General features: G+C 35.2%; 2 protein-coding genes across 3 annotated transcripts; both read left to right on the top strand.

The window, feature by feature from the left end:
• Positions 1–4316: 4316 nt before the first annotated feature.
• Positions 4317–8381, top strand: gla (galactosidase, alpha). The gene is made up of 7 exons (XM_082177347.1): positions 4317–4548; positions 5348–5522; positions 6175–6352; positions 6431–6522; positions 7005–7166; positions 7296–7493; positions 7604–8381. Exons 1-7 carry the CDS (start codon positions 4388–4390, stop codon positions 7877–7879), a joined length of 1242 nt encoding a protein of 413 aa, XP_082033473.1. The 5' UTR covers positions 4317–4387; the 3' UTR covers positions 7880–8381.
• A 1276-nt stretch (positions 8382–9657) lies between these two features.
• Positions 9658–22646, top strand: btk (Bruton agammaglobulinemia tyrosine kinase). Of its 2 annotated transcripts, none has more exons than XM_082177363.1 (18): positions 9658–9806; positions 14613–14768; positions 15032–15136; positions 16445–16526; positions 16715–16843; positions 17646–17710; positions 17799–17989; positions 18778–18840; positions 18968–19022; positions 19502–19584; positions 19834–19961; positions 20043–20117; positions 20346–20517; positions 21049–21265; positions 21354–21418; positions 21504–21622; positions 21711–21868; positions 21988–22646. In XM_082177363.1, exons 2-18 carry the CDS (start codon positions 14622–14624, stop codon positions 22054–22056), a joined length of 1923 nt encoding a protein of 640 aa, XP_082033489.1. In that variant the 5' UTR covers positions 9658–9806; positions 14613–14621; the 3' UTR covers positions 22057–22646. The 2 variants fall into 2 exon arrangements, with proteins under 2 accessions (XP_082033489.1, XP_082033488.1); XM_082177362.1 differs by lacking the exon at positions 9658–9806 and adding an exon at positions 12338–13473.
• Positions 22647–22867: the final 221 nt, after the last annotated feature.

Raw genomic sequence — 22867 nt, forward strand, 5'->3', positions numbered from 1 at the left:
AAATCTCGTAACTATCGGCGCAACTTAATTAGATCGTTTCCCGCCTCTTGACAGTAAACAGCTGAGGTGAGGAAAACTGTATGAGGCATAACACATAATGAAGCAGAATCTCTTAAAGCTGAAAGCTGTGTTGACATTTGCTTCCAGGAGTAGGCAATTCCCCTGACAACTCTGCACAATATTGCTGTTCATAATTATTGGCGGAAGTGAAATAAACATGAAAAACAAGAATTTGGTGGTCCCACGTCAGCACTTTAGGGTTACACCACGGCTCTCTCCTAAACCTACAAGGCATACAACCATCATGGTTTCTATAAAACAATAATTAGAAGTTGGTCCCAGAGTAACGTCATTCAGAGACAGAAACATACAGGTTTTATGAATTTGCACTTAAAATAATTACGCCATAAAGTCCTGCTTCATGCACATGCCCAAAATTGATTTGTTCAAAGAGGACACAAACTAATTTTAATCCAATTTAGCTCACAGAAAGTGGATCCCATGGTGATAAGTGTGCTACTCATGTGTAACAAAAAGGAAATGGATTGTGTTGGCTTCATTTAGTATAATGGACAATCCGCAATGGAGTGCACTGGAGAAAAACACCAAAATTCTGAAGTCTGGATTTGGAAATTTGATCCATCATGTCAACTGTGCCATGTGAATCTTTATGAAAATGAGAGGAAATTAAACCTTCTCAAGAGTTTTGCATTGTCCATTGTCTATCAAACCAATAAACTCCATTTAGTATGGAGTATTTCATCTAATTTAAAATTTCATTAAAAAGGTCTATCCTAAAAAAAAAGCTATAATTTCATTAACTAAGAAAAACAAACAGATCAGACAGACAAATATTATTAAATAAAGAATTACCTTCATTCAAAAAGATACAAAATAATAAGTAAACTTATTAAATTATTGTTTAATTATTATTGTTATGGAATTATTATGGAATTACCCCCAATTCATAAATTAATAATAAAAACTATCATCATTTATTCTCCTTCATGTCATTCCAGGTTGACTTTTTTCTTCTTCTGTGGAACATAAAACAAGATATTTTGAAGATATTCCCACGTATGGACTGATATGGAATGACGACAGTATTTTCAATTTGAGGTGAAAAATCCCTTTAGAGCAAAGTTACATTATAAGTGCTCAACTTTATGCAAATGAACTGAAATGCGATGTAGCAAATACCAATAATTGCCGGGTTAAACACACTGTCAGTGTGAAGGAGGCCTTAGATATTTCCATAAGTGTTTTAAACACAAAAAATAAAATGAAAACAGAATAAAAATTGTGCACAATGTACATATTTATGAATAAACATGAAACACCTGCCATTACTGAAGCATCCAACACAAATCACAGCATAAAGAAACTGCTCCACCAAGAAACACTATCATTGAAGCCAAACTACAAAACATGTCACAACAATTATTTTGCTGTTTTAAAATTATCCTTAAATGCATTTGCTACAGTATAACCCTATAGCTTTTGCAACACCCATTAGATTGAAAAGCTCTTTGGATTTTCCTCTTGGCAAGAATTAGAAGGGAGGTAAATTCCTATATTTCTTTAGGATCACGCCACCAGTTTTGCGAGTCATTTCACAGAGTCCTATTTACCTGGCAACACCGCAGAAATAAGCAGTTCTATCTAATTACTACAAGAGCAAAAGATCATTCAGTCTTTACAAAAAGTAGATTGTAAAAGGCCACACTATTATAGTACAATAATCATACCATTCAAGAAGGTCATTTCTGTTCACTCTGTAATGCTTTGGAGGACTGCAAGCGAGATCGTGTATTGATCACAATATTAAAATTGATTTTCTCAAAATATACTAGAGCTTTCTTACCTCAGCCCTGTAACTCTTCAGTGAAGGAGTTACAATGAGATCATTGTTAATAATGTTGGAGAGTAATAAAAACAAACCATTATTGGAAACCATTTTCAAAGGAACCCAACAATAAGATTATAATTAAGACCATAATTTCTGAGGTTGCTCATTTGACAGGCATCTTCATAAAAAAGAGCACTGAAAAGGGGGGATGGTGTTCCAACCATCTTCCAATATCAGTTGGGTACAACCAGTTCCAAGATTAATGGCTTAGCAGGCAGTGACATATTACGAATTCACAAAGAACAGGAAGTGAAAAGGTAATTAGGCACTTTCCAGTACTTTAAACACTCAAATATAATGAACAAAATAAATGAGATGCACACTAACACAAACATCTGAAATACCAATGCTTATCTATTTCATCCAGTAAAGCTATGATAGGCTGTTTTATCAAAAGATCCTGATAAATCACACTGCAAAGCCTCCCACCAATCCCTCTTGTTCCCCCTGACTCCTTTCCATTTTTATCCGTTATTTCATAACATGTCAATACATAAGCCAGAGGTGACAACCTGTTCAATTAAATGGCACAGTGGCAAAATGAAATGTGATGGATAGGCATTTGGGCCCCAAGGAGAAATGTGAGCCTCCACAATCCATCCTTTGAAAAAAATACACAGCTGAGGTGGAGACAGGCAGTTCCTTCCATGCAATGGAGCAAACATCAAACATTGAAGAATCTTGTCACTGCTACAAACCAGGATCCTGCCACACTACTGAAACCAGTTCTGTTGCCAGACCTACTGACTAGTCCATCCATCAAGAAGCCCAAGACAAATTTAACTATGACATTTGGAGGCATTTGCACCATTGCTTTGGCTTTGATAGAAATTACTGTGAGTGATAAATGGTGTTTATCATGGCTACCCTTGGTAAAATATTTAGGTTGATATTAGGGTTACCCAAACCCTTGACATTTGGGAAAAGGATAGACTTTCCCCCCACAAATAGTAAATTTTTTAGGCATGAACAGCAAGGAAATGCAGAATTTCATATTAAAGCAATGGCAGATTATGGACTGTGATTAATCATGCAAAGAATCGCTGCCAAGATCTTTCTTTTCCTACAACACTATAGTAAATATTTATCTTTGAAAATAAAGTGCATCTCAATCCAAGTAAAATGATAAATTAGCAAAGATCTGGAGTGTTCACCAAACACTCCTACTGCTATTGCTGTTGTAATGAGTCAATTTTGTCTTTTATAACTGCCACCTTTTTCAGTGCACACAACGAAAGCACAGGAGGTAAGGAGGTATGAACCCAGAGGTGTACGGACTAAAAAAGATGGTAGGACTGAATGAATCTGAGATTGAATAGCATTCCAATCTATACTTCCACCTAACACCTACTACGCTGTTTCTGAAATCAAATACTTCCCATAGTATGCGAAAAACAGAACACCAACAGAGTAGTATGTTCAAATACATAGTATTCGAAAAACAGTAGGCGAAAAGTCCACTGATGATACTACTTCTGGCGAGATTCTGAAGTGCGCTTTCGATGGACACTTAACTATCCCATTAAGCCACGGAAGAGGATTTATGAATGGAGGTGAAGCGATGCAACTGACGCTGGTTGGTCACATGATAAGGACAACATGGCTGATGTAGTACGTCCGGATTAGGCCTACATTCATACTATTTAGAAACATACTTTTTTTTACCTTTGCAAAGTAAGTTCAAATGTTATACCTACTAAGACAAAACACGATTTTTGGTGCAGCCCTCCTACATAAATGCAACAAATAGTCTAATGTAAAAAACCGGAGTGTTGTAACATAGGGTGAATTGTAACATGCTGTCTATCTTTTTTTTTATTTGTGATCAAGTTGATAGATGTTTAATGACAGTAGCCTATAATGGAACCAACTGAATCGCAGGTTCTCTTGTTTAATTTGATTCATAATATTAAAAAAAAATAGAAATATCGTGACTGACATGTAACACTGATCAGTCTACCTCTTCTGAACCCACACATAGGCTATACATTTGGGTGGTTAATAAATGGTTTAACAAATTATGATTCCCATAATAAAATCATAATGAAAATGTTTTCTATTAGCATCACAACTCACCCCTACACAACACAAATTGTACTTGACAGTATTTTACACAGTTTAAGGACAAGTAGTATGTATCTATACTGTAACTTGTAGAAAATACATATATGAAATCTTACTTCAGCGTTTGAGACACGTGCAACAGATTACAGAAGTCAAAACTTAATGCGTTTAACTCCTCAGTAGTCAGATAATTGTGCGTATTTAAATTTCTCATTGTTTGTAAAAGACAAAACACTATCACAATACAATAAAGCGCCAAGAAATGAAATCATACATAGCCTACGTTTGTGATTTGTTTTGGTGGGAACGTGCGTGTGACGTCATGTTTGCACATGACCTGACTGATACGCCGTGAACACGGAAGTGTAACAACTTGTTGCCTTTAGATTCAGTCATTCATCAGCGCAAACCAACATGCGTGTCTCAAATATAGTCTTTGTCGGGCTTGTGTCTTTATTAGTCCCTGCTTTGGCGCTGGATAATGGCCTGGCGTTAACTCCGACCATGGGCTGGTTGCATTGGGAGAGATTTATGTGTAACATCGACTGTGTTGCGGATCCTCAGAACTGCATTAGGTGAGCGTGACTGCAAATGTGCATAGGCCTACTGAAAAGTGTGTTATTTAGTATGTATTTTATATATGGTCTGTACATGAATATGGTAATCATTCAGTACCATAGTATATGTCAGACTATACTATGGAATTGTTTCACTGTATCACGATTCTGCTGCAGTAAATTGTATATGAGAAAAGTTTTTAAAAAAGGACAAAAAAGGAGAATCACTAGGTAAATCGGTAGTAGACACAATGTTCATAGTTGTTATAAACAAAAATTATGTGAATGTGTTAGAAAATGCATTGAGACAGGTCTGGTGACTGGTCACCTACAATAAAAAATTAAATAAAGTTTTAATTACCTTTTTGCCTTCACTAGTTTATTTTAAATGCTCATGTGGTGCTCAGGAATCAAGAATCTTTTAAAATAGTTATGTAATATAGTAGATGGAGTCGAATAGTAGATTAAGTGAAATCCCCCAAAATCAATTTATGCAAAACTGATATTTTTATGCATAAAATGGTATTATTGGAGAATTACATGGAGACTAAGAGAATGAGGAGGAGGAAGAAAACTAGATACCTGAATACTGATGTCACATGAGTGTCAAGACAGCTAAAGCATGTGATGTAAGATAATTTTTTCATACATCTCCTCATTCTGCACTCAAGAGGGCAAAGGGCATTTATGGGTCTCATAGAGTGCTGTTTAGAACAGATGCTGTTTCACACTTGCACGCGCAGACAATCTGTCCCGTACAGTGAGCAGATGTTCAACCATGATACCCTCTTCCTACTGCCCTTGTGTTTCCTGGCAGAGAGGAGCTGTTCATGGAGATGGCAGATGTGATGGTGAAGGAGGGATGGAAGGAGGCTGGATATGAGTTTGTGTGCATTGATGATTGCTGGCCCTCACACGAGAGGGACGCTCAGGGGCGTCTACAGGCCGACCCAAAGAGGTTTCCCAGTGGGATCAAAAAGTTGGCTGATTATGTGGGTATTTGTTGGCATCATAAAAGGCTAGAAGAGGCTGCATCTGGCTCACATGTGGCATTGCCTAGAATTGACAGAATTTTTTTTCATCTACTTAGTCCTTATGTCATGTAAACTCCTTATGATTTTCAGTGGAAAGTAAAATATTTAATATATTGTCCACACAAATCATCATATCGGTGGCAAGATGGCTTGAAGACTCTGGTTAATATCTGCTTATGTTGAAAAGGGGGGAATATAAAAAATAAAAATATTAAAAATAATCAATTAATTATTTTAATATAATTTTATAATACATTTTTGGTGTTTGTGGCAGAAAAAAAGCAAACATGGTTACATATATGGCAATTTTATGATTTACATGATTATGTACATGATTATTAATTGTATCCCTTTAATGCCTTCATGTCCACATAAATGCCATCTCAAAGGTGAATTAGCATACACTTAACTCTCCATAGAGCAATAACTATATTTAGATTTAGTTGTCATTAAGCAATATGCCATAACTTGGCTGCTCCAAATCTTATTGTCAGTTATATATCGCCCCCTACTGTTGTCTTGCTTCTATCACAGTAAAACTCAATTCTGTCTTAATGTAATATAAATTGTAAGGTGATTGTATATTTAAGAAGCTTTATTGTGTTCTCAGGTCCATGCCAAAGGTCTGAAGCTGGGAGTATATGCAGATGTTGGCAAAAACACATGTGCAGGCTACCCTGGGAGTTTAGGATACTATGATATCGATGCTAAAACCTTTGCAGATTGGGGTGTGGATCTGTTAAAATTTGACGGATGTTTCATGCCTGACTGGCATCAGCTGGGAGAAGGTAAGTGGATTTACAAAAAATATTCTGAGTTTTGGTAAGAAATTCTTTGTTGTATTACACCGTTTGGATGTTTCTTAGGTTATATGAACATGTCGAGAGCTTTAAACCAGACAGGCAGAAGTATTGTATACTCCTGTGAATGGCCATTATATGAGTGGCAACACCAACAGGTGAGACACATGTAGATATTTTAATATTTAAGGTGAAGTAACTTTTTACTTTCACAACATTGCTACCATAATGGGATAGTCCACCCAAATATGAAAATCATGTCATTCAAGATTTGTATGATTTTCTTTCTTCTGTGCAACTGATTCATAAGTTCTTTTGAGTAATGTTGATAACCAAAAAGTTTAAGATCCCATTGACCTGCATTGTATTTTTTTTATCCATAAAATGGAACCGAAACACACCGTTACCAACATTCTTCAAAATATCTTATTTTTTGTTCCGAAGAAGATATAAAGTCATACAGGTTTGGAACGACATAAGGGTGAGTAAATAATGAAATATGTTTAGATTTTGGTTGGACTATCCTTTTAAATAGAATAAACTAGCATTTTTGTAAGTGGATTCAAATAATGCTTCATAAAGTAGAAATTTTCTTAAATATTGCTTTGTAGAAAAGGGTTTTCTGTATCTTATATTTCAGCCTGACTATGAAGCAATTCGCAAGACCTGTAATCACTGGCGTAACTATGGAGATGTGTATGACCAGTGGACAAGTGTGACGGGCATCCTGGACTGGACGGCTGATCATCAGAAGATCCTGGTCCCAGTGGCAGGACCAGGTGGATGGAATGACCCTGACATGGTGTGAAGCATAACATCTGATCATTTTACTGTTATATCACAATCACAAGTTTACATTGGTAATTTAAAATAAGCTCAGTGCAAACAACTTTAAATCATATAATATTTCTGGTTATGATGATGCCTTAAGCTGATCATAGGGAACTTCGGCCTGAGCCACGATCAGCAGCAGACTCAGATGGCCTTGTGGGCTATCATGGCTGCCCCGCTTCTGATGTCCAACGACCTGCGAAACATCTGTCCCAAAGCCAAAGAACTACTGCAGAACAAATACATCATTGCCATTAACCAGGACCCTCTGGGCAAGCAGGGCTATCGTACATTAAAGGTAAAGCATCTTAGCCCACTTTAGTACCAAATTACAGTCTTAACCTACCATTTGTTTCAAAGGTATCTGTCTGTGAGCTCAGCTGGAATGCATTTATTCCCTGTCCACAGGCTGATCGTTTTGAGGTGTGGGAACGGCCCTTGTCTGGCAACAGGCTGGCCGTGGCAGTGATGAATAGACAGGAGATTGGTGGTCCACGCCGATTTCCCATTTCTGTGGCGACGCTGCCTAGTTGGCAGCTCTGCAATCCAAAGTGCAACGTAACGCAGATCCTGCCCATGTACCAGGAAATGGGTGTTCAGAATCTCTTGTCAAATGTGATGGTCCAAGTCAATCCTACAGGCACGACACTTCTCACTGTCAAGCCTATCAAAAGCTATACATGAAGACATGATTTGCAAAGCAAAGTGGTTTTGAAACAGAGAAAATTTACTATTGCACTAATGTGATCGAGTTACACTTCCTGATATTTTTAATTAAGATTTTCTTCCTTTTGAATACAGCTATAGAATCCATGTTTTACTTTTTTTTTTTTTTTTTAAGTGCACACTAAGGAATAAAAAAAAAAAAATTATAGTTATATATCATTTGCTGTACTTTAAAACAAACACAACACACTTTAACTCTAACACCCGCAGAGTTTATACTTTACACACCTGTATTACCCAGTATCAATGTTTTCGGTTCACTAGAAATTAACTTTACTACAGAAACATATCGTCTCGTTCACCCATGATCTGTTCTTCATCAAATGTGTTTTAGGGTTGCACCGTCAATTTAACATGTATAAAGAACCTCAGGGATTTTACAAATCATTTGGCAGCTTAGGGCTTGTTCTGAAATGTATGCAATTGCTGTGAATCAAATAAAGCATCTGTGTAAATTTCAGTGGTACTTTTGCATTACTATAATCTGATAAGCACATTACACTTAATATATTAATCAGTAGGTTTCTGAAGCTGTACTTCAGTTTATATATCCATCTCCTCAATCTAAATCTCATGTTCTTACAAACACTGGTCAGACTGGAATAAAACACAAGATTTTCTGTACCAACAAATGTCAAATTATCATACATGATGTGTTTGAAAACATTCTGTGGTGGAAATTTAATTTAAAGCATTGTTGGAACGAAATGTATTTTACTTTACTTTTGATACTTTTCACTCTCTAAGGCTAATTTAATCATAAACACAATTATGTTCAGACTTTGTTGAAAATCTAAATTGATTCTTGATAAATGCACACACTATCTTACACAACAACATTTATTTAAACAAAAAAATTGGTTAAAACACCAAAATTTTCAATTTATTTAAAAAAGCTCAATGCCTTTCCAATAACTAATGAGTTTGTGTTTTAATAACAAAGATAAATAACTTTAACCAAGTCATAAATATAACAAATTTCATTTGCTATAGTTCATGAATACATTATGTAATAGCGCCACCATGTGTTTTGGAGGCACATGACTTGTTTGCCAAGTGGATCATAGAAAGAAAAAGAAAAAGTGGGTCATAGGGTTCATTCCTGTCCACCACACTTGCATTAATTGGTTTTGTGGCATATGACCAAAAATCACCTAAAGGTTTTTTGGAATTATGGATTTTGTACATGCATGGTTGACAAGTGAGTCCAAAACTAAGGTGTCCACTAAAATCAAGCCATTATGTACATTAACTTATTTTATTGGTAACAACAATTAAAACATTCAAACCATCCAAATTTCATGCACTTTTTTTGTGAATATTTGGTGCTACAACAATTTAGAAACCATCTGTAATTGTCTTATTCTTCGAAAGAGTCCATAGCAGGCTTTATATCAATCGGATTCAGCCTTCTCCAACTGATCATCAGAGTTGTGAACAGGTCAGGTAGATCCAGAGGTGTAAAGTCCAGGTTCAGAAAGTAAAAGACCTCCTCAGTATTTTGTTCCAATCACCTGGATTTGCTAATTAGCACATTTTTTCAGCCAGGAGAAAGAACTAATTAGTGAAATCAACTGGCTGAGTTCATGGGTGGAATAAACATAGGGCAGGACTTCTTACTTTCTGACCCCTGGACTTTTCAACTGTGGTTAGATACAGCGTACTTGTGTATCAACAGACTGCGTGAAAGTGTTAACAGCAGCCCTGCATGAGCGACAGTATGAAAATGAGCAGGAAGCAAAAGGGGAACTGAGTAACAGGAGTCCTGTGGTTGGGTGGAGTTTTGTCCAGTGTTGATCACATTCACAGTCCAGTTTAATAACCTGCACTCAGTCTGACTGGTTTCATCCTGGTGCCAGATCACAGTGGATAAAACACAACTTAGGTAAGGTATCTTAGGTTTCTTTATTAGCCGAAAACTGTTCCTCTGTCAAAGAGTAAGATTGTGTAATTTGCCATTAATTGTGACTGGTCAGACGTTGAGTAATGTTGTTGCTTGAAAAGATAGAAAGAGACTAACCATAGCAAACAAATGAATGCCCGGTTTCACAGACAAGGCTTAAGTCTAGTCCCAGAGTAAAATGCACGTTTGAGCTGCTTTAACTGAAAGTAATTTGCACTGGCATGTCTTAAAATATGCCATGTAGTAATGCTGTATAACCAGTAATGTTTTATCTAATGCATGTTTATAAAAGCTACTTAAATATCCTAATTTAACTAAGTCCTAATCCTGGCTTAATCTAACCCTAAGTTTAAATACAATGTAATGGAGGGACACTCCATGATGGTGCCTTAAATTGGCTTAACTAATCTATTTTAGCTCCTCTTTCTTTTCTGTGCAATGCTGTTTGCACCTTAAATAATAATTATTGTTTAACTTTACTGATCTATGTAAGGAAACCAACATAACTTAACAATAATAATGGTAACACTTTACAATATGGTCTCATTTGTTAACATTAGTTAATGTATTAACCAACATGAACTAACAATGAGCAATATATTTTATTACAGTATTTATTCATCTTTGTTGACATTAGTTAAAAATACAACTACTCATTGTTTGTTCATGTTAGTTCACAGTGCATTGTCTAATGTTAACAAATACAACTTTTTATTTTAATAATGTATCAGTAAATGTTGAAATTAACATTAACTAAGATAAAATCTGTAGAAGTTTTGTTCATTCTTGTTAATTAATGTAGTTAACTAATGTTAAGAAATGAAACCTTATTCTAAAGTGTTACCATAATAATAATATTATGAGTACATTTCTAAAAAAATACATCTACAAAAATAATGTTGCACGAGTAAAAATAATAATAATAATAACTTAACAAGAATATTACAGTTATCAGTACAGTACATAAATAATAAATAAATCTCAAATAAGTCATCAATATTTAAAATTCCACATAATATTATATAGGGGTTCATGCAACATTCCTATATACTTAATTAAATGGATCCTGCTTACAAATCTTGCACAAGGGCGAATCAATAGTGCATTTACCTTACAATAGAAGATGATATGCAGTAATATAAAATGAATTGATAGTGAAACTAATCACACATTAAATTGTTATATACCACAGCATATACCACAGTGGTTTAAATATTATTAATGAGGGTTATTTATAGGGTGCAGCTTTTATGCATTTATATTTCTTCATGTAGAAGATGCTTTTATTCAAAGTGAAATCCAAAATAAGTGACCAAATACGAACAGAACAAGATCAGGCTAGTGTTTTTATATTGGAGACATGCGCGTCACCTCTTTCAGCCAGAATGTTCCAGTGTTTTAGCAAGAAAGTAGCCAAACATGGAAGATATGGGGGGACTAATTGGTCATTAAAACTCATATTTATCAATTATTATTATAATTATTTAAGGGAATCCTCTTTATTGTTTGTAGTGGACATAGTCCTGTTTTTTTTTTAACATTGTAATATTCATAACTAACATTTAAACAAATGTCCATTCTCCTACACACCTTTGTGGGCAATGCAGTCAGACAATATCTAACATCTATGCTTTGCATTTGTACATCACATAATGAAAATAGTCCATTTTGGTGGATCTCAGTGATGTACACGGATGCAAATTCAAATTCCATCGAATAACATTTACTGTCATATTCTAATGTCATTCATCATCATTTGGGACATTTAGTAGGCTATATAGTAGGATAAGAAAAAACTTGAACTGCAATGAGATGGATTTAGATTTATTTGTATGACGCTTTTCACAAAACATAATTTTAAAGCGGCTTTACAGAAAATCTATGTCTACATTACAATTTAGAGTGAACTGTTATCAGAAGTGACTGTCCGAGTAATGGATTTCAGAAATGTACATATACAAATCACACAGTTAGCTAACATTGTATTAACTTAGACAATGTATTACTTTTAAGGCAGAAACAATGAGCTCATTGAAGTAATGAATACAGGTTGTTAATAAAATGATTAGGACATATAGAAAATTGGATGATGACACCACTTTCTTCACCATTTTCTTCAGAGCTGCTTTATAGCTGAATCAACTTTGTTTCATATATTGACAAATTTCATTTCAAAATTCATTTCAGTTATTGAACTGAATTGAATTAACACTGAACTGACTCACAGTGAATAACGACACTACTGTCTTATGTAGAGCTGCTTATAGTTGAATTGAACTCAATTAATCATTTTACCGTTATTGAACTGAACTGAATCAACACTGAACTGACTTCAGCTGAATAATCACACTATTTGAATTGAATTATGTCTCATGCTGCTTCACACTCTCAGAAAAAAGCTGCTTCACACTCTCAGAAAAAAAGGTACAAAAGCTGTCAATGGGACAGTACCCTTCAAAAGGGTTATGTACCATTTAGGTACAAAGTTGTACTTTTTGAAAAGTTACCACCACAGTGACAGCTTTTGCACCTTTTTTTCTGAGTGTAACAATATAAAGCGCTATACAAATAAATTGAAAACAATAAGCATAACATTGCTTAAAATAACTAAATGTTGCATTTGAGTTTAAATGAGCCAAGTGAATAAGCAAAATATGAACCATTGGAACCACAGAGGTGTAGATAAATTGTGGTATAATGTGGCAGTCTATCTTTTGCCCATGCAGTTCCCTCCCTCCAAACATAAGCTATACTTGCATACTTATCATTCAGGAACCTTACAGTCGCAGGACACTCTAGAAGGTTCCTGTTGCTCAACATCACTTTCAATGAAAAGCAAGTATTTAAACTGCTAACCATAGGGAGTACATTCATGTGTGTATGCTACATTTTCAAATAGCAATGCATCATAAACATGTATGATTTGGCTTAAAATTAAGATGCACCTGCCCTGACAGTATTATAGGACATTTTTAAGCAGTATAGGTTCAATCAACAAATGGTTACACTTGTGCAACATCTGCCTGGAAAAAAACCCTGATGTGAAACAGAGACAAGCTTAACAGTAATTATCTGACTCGTACGGCTTACTGATGCCGATACGAACTGTTTCCCCTTCCTCTGTATCACAGATCAACATTGATGCAACTTCCCTGTATGAAGTCTTATAAGTCACTGCCCTTTGAAAAAGTTGTCAAGCTTTCATGGTAAACAATGCTGCTATAACCAATACTTGTGCACTGTAGTCCTGACATACTAAACCAACACCAAACCCACACCATTATCACCCAGGTGTAGAGTGTGTTTAATACAGCAGCAGATACTTGTGCCATTTTAATAGTAAATTATTAAGATATAGTATCGACTCAAATATAAAGTGCCGGTGATGTTCGTATTTGTCACATACTATAAAAAGATTTGAACAAAAACTTTTTGTGACAAGCTTTTTAAGGTGTCAAAAGACGGCGGTGGTGGCAGAAGAAGAAACCAGGAAATGCTTGCATGGTGTTAAAAAAAGGCAGTTTAGTTTCTTTACCACAGAGCACAGACAACTCAGCATTTAACAGCTATGTGAGAGAAGCTTATTGCAGAGGCACTGAAAGTGATGAACAGAACTAACAGAGATGTTTTAAAGGACACTGAGATACAGGTAACTTTACCAAATGCTTCTCTGGAGTAAATCGTGTTATTTATGGCACTTTTAATCAGAATACAAGAAAGATATTAGGATATTAAAAAGGTTTTAAGCAAAAAACAGTCAACCTTGTAGTGGCTAATCTTTATTGACTCATGTAAATGTGTGAAGTTACATTAGGTTAGTGATTGTAGTACAAACCTAAAAGCTGTATTCAGTTAAAAAGTTCATCAAAAAGGTCATTCAATGATTAACAAATGCTTTTTTTTTCCTCAATGCATTCTTTCTCATCCATTTACTGGATTCAATGGGGCCCTTATGATGTTGTGGATGAATGTCAAAAAGTAGTGCGATGTATTTGTTTTGTACTGCCTACATAAATATTTCAAACTTCAATACTGAATAAGAATATTGTTCCCAAGACCTCTCGCTATTGCATTAAACTACGACGCAGGCCTTTAGGAGGGATGGATGTGAATGTTCAGTTTTGGTTTGTAGAAAAGTACTTGATGTGTGTGGTTGTAGGTTCACAGCTTAGATCAGAGCAGGAAGAAGCATTCATGATCTACAGGAGGAAATATTGGCAACAAAGGATGTCATTGACACTGACAGGAGGACACATGCAAACCATTTCTAATCAGACACGGCCCGCCTAATAAATCCACCTTTAGCTTCAGACAAGCAAAATCATTGTACAGATCTGTTGGAAAACTGGATGTAGCAGAAGTGCTATCATTAGATACTAACAGTTGGATACTAACATGTGGAAGCAGAGTGGTTTGACTGCAGGGGACATCAAATAAATGAACAAAACCAAATAAATATTTACATATTTAAATGCTAAATACCAGTGCTGTGAAATCGATTAATCGTGAATAATCGCATCTAACATAAAAGTTTTTAAATATATGTGTGTGTGTGTGTATATATATACATACATATACACACACACACACACACACACACAAACATATAGCTATATACATCCTTTTATGTTAGATGCGATTAATCGATTTGACAGCACTATTGTAAATACATATGTACCAACACCAATTGTTACTCATCACTCAAAAAGTGAACTATATGAAATCAAAGATGAATACATGAAATATATTCAACATGACAGTTTGTTTTTTCCCCCTAAATACACACAGATAAAAAAAATGAGCATGCCAGACAGCATTCTGGAGGATATTTTTATAAAACGGTCCCAGCAGAAGAAGAAGACCTCACCTTTAAACTTCAAAGAAAGGCTGTTTGTACTCACTCAGGACAAAATATCCTACTACGACTATGACGTCGAAAAAGGGGTATGCATGTATTTGACATTTTCTTACCATAACAGTAGATGTTAGGAAAATAACTCTTTATTTTGACATGAATTGGAAATTCACTCTATCTATTTTCAAAATGCATCTTATTGACCTTATTTTCAATAATCCATTTCACTTGGATGTACGTCACAATATGGAAGAAACGATCTGACGCTACTTCTGTTACATTGTGACTTTAATATATGTACTTTTTTTATATATATATTTTTTTATATATAATAATCCTACTGACTGTTTAGAAGCGGAAAAGCCTGAAGGGTTATGTGGACATTGAAAAGATCAAATGTGTGGAGGTTGTTTTACCAGAAGACACCGCTCCTCCTGACCGACACTTCCCATTTCAGGTGGGTCTCTACAAATACTAAGACATTTAAAACCATTCAAGACTACACATTCTTGTTCACCAACTTCAATGGGAACTCTACATTGGTCATGTGAAAATTTATAAACATTTTAATGTGCATTCTATGTGTATTTACTGCAATCATGTTACTTCCACTTCCCTCATTAATATATTGAATATAATCATGTCTTCCTTTTCAATTTGAAATAAGTGTCGCTGTATCTGTACTATAAGTTTCAGCTTTAGCTGTCTAGTAAATATATGCGCTAACAACATTGAAACAGTACTGAGCTGATAGCTGACACTGCTCAGGATTTCAACCATGATAAGAGGCTAAGAGTAATGGAGCAGAAGTGAAACCTTTCCTCTTCAAAGTCTGAAATCAGAGGAACAACAGAACTCAACAGGTGCTGACTGTAAAACTGCTAGGCAGACAAAAACACTGTATGTATAGGCTAGCTAGCTTCAGCAACTAAGCACAAAAAGTTGAATTTTCCATCTTTAGACCACCGACAAACAGAAAGAGCACCAGGAAATGAATGTCAGACAACAACATTTTGTGGTTTTCAGTTTTCAGATTAACGCTTAAAATGATCATTTACTCCCCCTTAAAGGGATAGTTCACTTTAAAATGAAAATTCTGTCATCATATACTCACCCTCATGTTGTTTCAAACCTGTATGAATTTCTTTCTTCTGCTGAACAGAAAGGAAGATATTTAGAAGAATGTCAGTAACCAGACAGTTTCTGGGTCCCATTGACTTCCATAGTATATATTTTTTCCTACTATGGAAGTCAATGGGACCCAGAAACTTCCTGGTTACTGACATTATTCTAAATATCTTCCTTTCTGTTCAGCAGAAGAAAGAAATTCATAAAGGTTTGAAACAACATGAGGGTGATGACAGAATTTTCATTTTAAAGTGAACTATCCCTTTAAGTTGTTCAAAGCCTTTATACATTTCCTTTCTTCTGCTGAACACAAGAAAATATATTTTGAAGAATGTTTGTAACCAAACAGTTGTGGGGCACCATTAACCAACGGGGCCCATCAACTGTTTGATTACCGACATTCGTCAAAATATCTTCCTTTGTTGAAGAAAGAAATTCTTACAGGTTTGGAACAACTTGAGGGTGAGTAAATGATAACAGAATTTTCATTTTTGGGTGAACTATCCCTTTAAGCTACAAAAGAAAAAGGAAATATTTGGCAATAATAGATTATGTTGAAATACAACAGTTCATCTATAGGCCAAAGTCATAGCCTATATAACTTTGTATTGTGATGTATTTTTCTTTTCTCTCACAGATAATCTATGACGAAGGTCCCCTTTATATATTTGCAAAGTCAGATCAAATTCGCACGCACTGGATACATGAACTAAAAAATGGTCAGTAGCCTATTTATTTTAAGTCATTATCACAAAGTCCATTCAAATTAGTGAGCCACCTTTATGTGGACTACATTATAGAAAAGATAAAGAGAAAAGTATGAATGTTTCCCATAACACAACATGCAAGTCCTATGCAAAACTCTGTTTATTCAATGTAAATGGTTTCCAATGTACCTGTCTTAAAGTGGTGCGGTTCAACAAGGACCTGATGCAGAAGTACCACCCGTGCTTCTGGGAAGATGGCATGTGGAAGTGTTGCCAGCAGGAGGTGAAGCAGGCCATGGGCTGCAGGGTGCTGGAGACCAAAAATGGAGGTCTGTAAAACTAGAGTGTGAAAATAAATTAGAACACTGCTGCCGCACTTCAACAATAAAGTTCAGAACGTTCGGGTCCGGTAACAGTTCTCACAGGTTGATTTTTCTGCCGAATCTGAAGAAATTTCGTACAGCAATCTTCTCACAGTGTTTCCCCGAAATACATCGGCAACTACTGAATCTACAGCGCAAAACTGCTCAGCATGACCATTGTAATCCGACCCCCAATGAATGACTCTTACAAGCCAGTTATTCTTAATGAATAAAAAACATAGCACAACCAGTCTGGGCTGCGTTTCTCAAAAGCATCGTAGGCCAAGATCGTATAACCATTGCCACCAATGGTCTCTGCTCACGATGCTTTTGAGCTCAGCTCAGCGTAAAACGTCACATGTTGTCATCTCATAATTACAGTAATTCTGTTGTATGGACAAAAATGAAAAACATTGCTACACAGAAGAAAGAAAGTCATACAGGTTTGGAATGACATGAGAGTAAGTGATGACAGAATATTCATTTTCTGGGTGAACTATCCCTTATTGTTTTGCATTTATGCCACCTCTAAATTATCTCATCATTTGACAATGGAATGGTCTTTCTTCCAAATATTTATTTCCTAAAAGTAGGCTACTCAGAGAGTTTAACTGAACAACATAGCATAATGACACAATAAAGATTATTTGCGATTTCCAACCATATTCAACAAGGCATCATTGCATCATCAATTCAATATGTAATATGCTAATTAAACTGCATTTATATTTATTCAATGCATGTCAATATTTCTTTCCCTTCTTCTAAGGGGTTTTCAAAAGAGGTTCCAAGAATCGTGATTCCAGAAAGCCTCTTCCACCAACACCTGAGGAGGTCAGTTACCAGTCTATCCAGTCAGTGATAATATATGCACAATCAGATTTATCCTTTAGAAATGATCTGTGTTACTGTCCTGCTTTAGGAAATGCCACCCAGGCCTCTGCCCCCCCAACCACCCATGGTCCCCCCAGGCTTCAGTGTGGGCATGACTGTTATAGCTGAATATGAGTATGCACCAGTGACTCCCCATGACCTAGAGCTGAGAAAAGATGAGGAGTACACACTCTTAGAAATCAACGATCCCAATTGGTTTAAAGCCAGAGATAAATATGGGTAAGAGACTGCAAAATGAATTAGTATATGACTACCCAAGTGAAAAATCCCTATACCAAAATGTATTTAAAATACATTTATTTCATACTAAGTATACTGCAAACCCATTAACATATTTACTCATATATTGCTTGAGACTTGCTGATATAAATATGATTAATTAATGAAACTTTATTTGGAGTACTTTTTATTGCACAATGCACATTTCTTAATATTAAGCCTAAAATGTTTAATACCACTATTAGTAAGGATAGTATGATCTCTGTAAAATATCAGTCATTAAACAAAATATTTCAATATTTCATAATAATAATACAATAAAATATTTAAAGTGTACCAGAGTATACTTGGAATAGTATGTATAAGTATATCTTTAGCACTATTTCTGGATAACCAAAGTGCATTAAGTCGAAAATAAGTTCCAATTTAGTAGACTTTAAGTATATCAATTTAGCATACCAAAAGGACATTTAAATAAAGTACATAAATATGTAAATGTATTTGTAGTATACTTAGTATAAAATAAATGTATTTCAAATACATTTTAGTATATTTATTTTTCACTGGGTTGTAATGCATGATCTATCTGTTGTAGACATCAAGATTCTCTATATGTGCTAATGGAGAATGCATTTGATAAACACATGAACTGCTGTCGAATTATTTGCATATCTGGGGAAACTTTTACAGGCTGTGGGCGATATGTAGTCAGGTGGAACTAGCTGTGCAATCAGGACTGTGTTCTCTTAGATACGAAAAGCATTACTGATCTCCTACACTGTTTACAGACATGAAGGCTACATCCCAAGTAACTACATCGCTCAGGCCTTGAATGGATTGGAGAAATATGAGTAAGTATACATTCAACAAAATGGACAACTACAGCCTTCTACACTAGTTAGAAAAGGTGAACAATTTAGAATCTTATAAACACAGTTCAACCACATTTTAACAGATTATTTCCTATATATCTTGTAGTTGGTACTGTAAGAACATCAACCGCAGCCAGGCAGAGAATTTACTGAAAACAGAAGTAAGTATAGAGCAGTGGTGGCAATCAAAACCATAATTGATTTATCATCAGAATATATATATATATATATATGAAGAGTTCAGATGCAAAAGCCTCTAAGTGCCATCTGAAATTTTCTTCTAGAATGATCATTTTTATAAAGCTTGTATATTTATGTTAAGTAATTTCACTTAAATGACAATTAATAGGTAATTTGCATTGCCATTTAAGTGAAATTATTTAACTTAAATATACGATTTTGATAAAAATGATCATTCTGGAAGAAAATTTCAGATGGCACTTAGAGGCTTTTGCATCTGAACTCTTCATATATTGTAGGTTGAATTCATATAAAATGTATCACTTGTTTTGTTTTTACATTGAAATGATTATAAACATTGGCACACCGACTTGAATTCAGCATATAGCCTATATTTGTTTAATGTACAGAATGTGTTCTGAAATGTAATCTTTCATAAATTATTTTTTTTTTTAAACAGAATAAAGATGGCGGTTTCTTGGTGAGAGACTCGGGCAAATACACTGGAAAATACACTGTCTCTGTGTTCTCCAAGGCTGGTGGGTGAGTTTGATCAAGCTACACATTTGTTTCACGGTTAACTTATCAAAATGAAAGTGGAACACTGACCCTACGGAAGAGAGATGTAAATATCTCCATGCAAAACTAGGATAAGTCCTTTCACAGTTCAAGTTTCACACTGTATAAATTGTCACGGGACTGCACTGTTGCTCTCTCAAATTCTTTGTGAGACAGATTTAAGGTTTGACTTGAATCCCAAGTGATTGAACTTCATTTCTGGTCTCTCTCCAGGGAGACTGTTGGCAGTTGCAGACACTACAACATATGCGTCACTGCAGAAGGCCAGTTCTATCTAGCGGAGAAACACAACTTTTGCAATATCCCAGAACTTATTAATTACCACCAGCACAACGCAGCAGGTAAATCTACTCACATGTGAATACACAATGACAAATGATGGCTCTAAATGTATTTAATCAAAGCAAATATGTCTGTTTTAGGACTAGTGAGCAGACTAAAATACATTGTGTCAAATCGGGCTCAGAACGCTCCCTGCACTGCTGGTCTGGGTTATGGTGAGTTTATATTTGTTAGAGCATGGCACTAATAAGGCCAAGGTCATAAGTTTGATTCCCATGAACTGATAAAACGCATACCTTGAATATAGTGCTTTGGATAAATGCATCTGCTGAGTAAATAAATGTAAACATATTTGTGTAAATATTTGGCTGTATGGTTCTGAGAGTTCTTAACGGTGTTGATTAAAACAACGTGCTAAAATTGTCCTCTACTTTTCATTCCAGGAAGTTGGGAAATTGACCCCCGTCAACTTACATTTATCAGAGAACTTGGCAATGGTCAGTTTGGAGTGGTCAAGTATGGGAAATGGCAAGGCCGTCATGACGTGGCCATTAAAATGGTCAAAGAGGGCTCAATGTCGGAGGATGACTTCATAGAGGAGGCCAAGGTCATGATGTAAGTAGAAACTAACGTTCAAAAGTTTGGGATCAATATGTTTTTTTATTTTGTTTATTTATTATTATTATTCAGCAAGGATTTCACATAAAGGATGTTCTTTTGAACTTTCTATTCATTAAAGTATCCTGGAAAAAAATTCCACAAAAATATTAAGCAGCTGTTTTCAACATTGATTATAATAAGAAATGTTTCTTGAGCAATGTTAGAATGATTTCTGAAGGATCATGTGACACAGGAATAAATGTTTTAAAATATTACAATTTTAAAATATATTTAAATAGAACACAGTATTAAATTGTAATATTATTCCACAATATTACTATTTCGACTGTATTTTTGATTAAATAAATTCAGCCTTGGTGAGTGTAAGAGATTCTTTCAAAAACTTTAATTTTAAACAGTACTGTTTCTCCATCTGTGATTGTTATTAAAGTTGTTAATACACTTGATTATTCATTATCAGTGTTTATGTCCTGTTTTTCATTGATGTTTATTTCTCTTTAATCATTTTCTGCTGTATAACACTAGGAAACTCTGTCACGAAAACCTGGTCCAGCTCTATGGCGTCTCCACAAAACAACGACCCATCTATATAGTCACAGAATATCTTGCCAATGGATGTCTGCTGAATTACTTACGAGAGAGCCTGCAGCATCCCTCCAGTATTCTTCTCCTTGAGATGTGTAAAGATGTCAGCGAGGGCATGGCCTACTTAGAGGCCAATCAGTACATCCACAGAGACCTGGTTTGTGTAACACAAAAATATTCCTCAACTGGAAGAGATATTTTACCATTTATATTTCCAAAATGTTTTTTTTTTTTTTTTCTCATAGGCTGCTCGGAACTGTTTAGTAGACTCAAATGGAACCATTAAAGTGACTGATTTTGGATTGTCAAGGTAATTGAATGCATGGCGGACAACACTATTTAAGCAAAATTCGCCATACTTTCTCTCTGCATAGAAATCATTGCTGTCCATACAGGTATGTTCTGGATGATGAATACACCAGCTCTGCTGGTTCAAAGTTCCCAGTGCGCTGGTCGCCTCCTGAAGTCCTCCTTTACTGCAAGTTCAGCAGCAAGTCAGATATTTGGGCATTTGGTGCGTCACTTACCACTGCATTTCAAGCATAACTTTTCCTTCTGTCAAACCAACTGTTTCATTTTCTCTTTTGTTATTTGTCTGACAGGTGTTTTGATGTGGGAGGTATACACTATGGGCAGAATGCCTTATGATCGGTGGAACAACACAGAGATAGTAGAGAAGATTTCTGCTGGTCACCGGCTTTATCGCCCACAAATGGCCAATGACAAAATTTTTGCCATTATGAACAGCTGCTGGCATGAGGTACACAGCTTTATACTAATAGTTAAAACATTTTGTGAATTAAAACTGTTATCTATTAATGCAAATTTAAACATGACAAAAGTCAAATAGTTAAAGTTTATGCCCTCTCTTTTTTGTAGAGACCAGATGAGCGCCCCACGTTCGTAGATCTTGTCATGACCATCAAGGATTTGCTTTTCAACATGTAATCGACATTACTATACTGTGAACCCTTGAACATTAACGATACAGTCAACCATATGCAATTGAAAGAATCATTATGTAACTTGTCTTGAATAACCTCCTCAATTAATTTCTTTCAACTAAGAACCCAATAATGTGAATGCTGTATTACACATGTCTTTGATAATTTAGTTTGAGTTTAAAACATTGCTAGAAAAAAAAGGAGATTGGAATGTGATTTCTCATTTAACATTGCAGTCTTACAAGCTATGTTGTATTTAGTCTATAAACCTTCCCTCGGTTTCATATATAAATCAAAAGCTATCTTTAATATTATTGCAATTATTTATAATAACCAGCAGAAACAACAATAAAAATGTAGGACTGTATTGTACATAATGACTGTGGCTGTGTATTGATATACAAAAATATAGAAGTAGCTAAACTTTAGTAAAACAATCTCTAGAAATCTTCCAGGCTTGTAGTGTAAATATTTTTTTTATTCAAATCACGTTATCTCCAGTGGTTGAAATCTGATGGATATTTAATTATGGACTAAACTTTGTCTCTTTTTCATCTATCTGTGTACTGAATAAAATGAGAGCAGTTTGCAGTATTCCTCTGGCTCCACTGGTTTTAGTCATACTCTTTTATTCCTATTCAAATTACATGCATTTGTCACCATTAATGTCAGTAAACACTTATTTAAGAGTGAAGATTCTTTTACATTCAAACATCATTTTAATGAAAAGTTTTCTACATTAAAGAAGTATAAAATGGTCTTATCTCTCCCCGCCTGGTCCAAACTAGCCTCCAACATTAATTTCCACAGTAACA

Source organism: Leuciscus leuciscus (assembly GCF_965113295.1).
Source record: "Leuciscus leuciscus genome assembly, chromosome: 8".
Lineage (NCBI taxonomy): Eukaryota > Metazoa > Chordata > Actinopteri > Cypriniformes > Leuciscidae > Leuciscus > Leuciscus leuciscus.

What these genes read in the sequence shown, in the direction of transcription:
- gla (XM_082177347.1), top strand. Translation starts at nt 4,388, where the DNA reads ATGCGTGTCTCAAATATAGTCTTTGTCGGGCTTGTGTCTTTATTAGTC. An exon ending in CTGGCATCAGCTGGGAGAAG is followed by an intron (nt 6,353 to 6,430) that starts GTAAGTGGATTT and finishes GATGTTTCTTAG; the next exon opens with GTTATATGAACATGTCGAGA. An exon ending in AGGGCTATCGTACATTAAAG is followed by an intron (nt 7,494 to 7,603) that starts GTAAAGCATCTT and finishes CCCTGTCCACAG; the next exon opens with GCTGATCGTTTTGAGGTGTG.
- btk (XM_082177362.1), top strand. Translation starts at nt 13,429, where the DNA reads ATGAACAGAACTAACAGAGATGTTTTAAAGGACACTGAGATACAG. An exon ending in AGAATTTACTGAAAACAGAA is followed by an intron (nt 19,023 to 19,501) that starts GTAAGTATAGAG and finishes TTTTTTAAACAG; the next exon opens with AATAAAGATGGCGGTTTCTT. An exon ending in CACTGCTGGTCTGGGTTATG is followed by an intron (nt 20,118 to 20,345) that starts GTGAGTTTATAT and finishes TTTTCATTCCAG; the next exon opens with GAAGTTGGGAAATTGACCCC.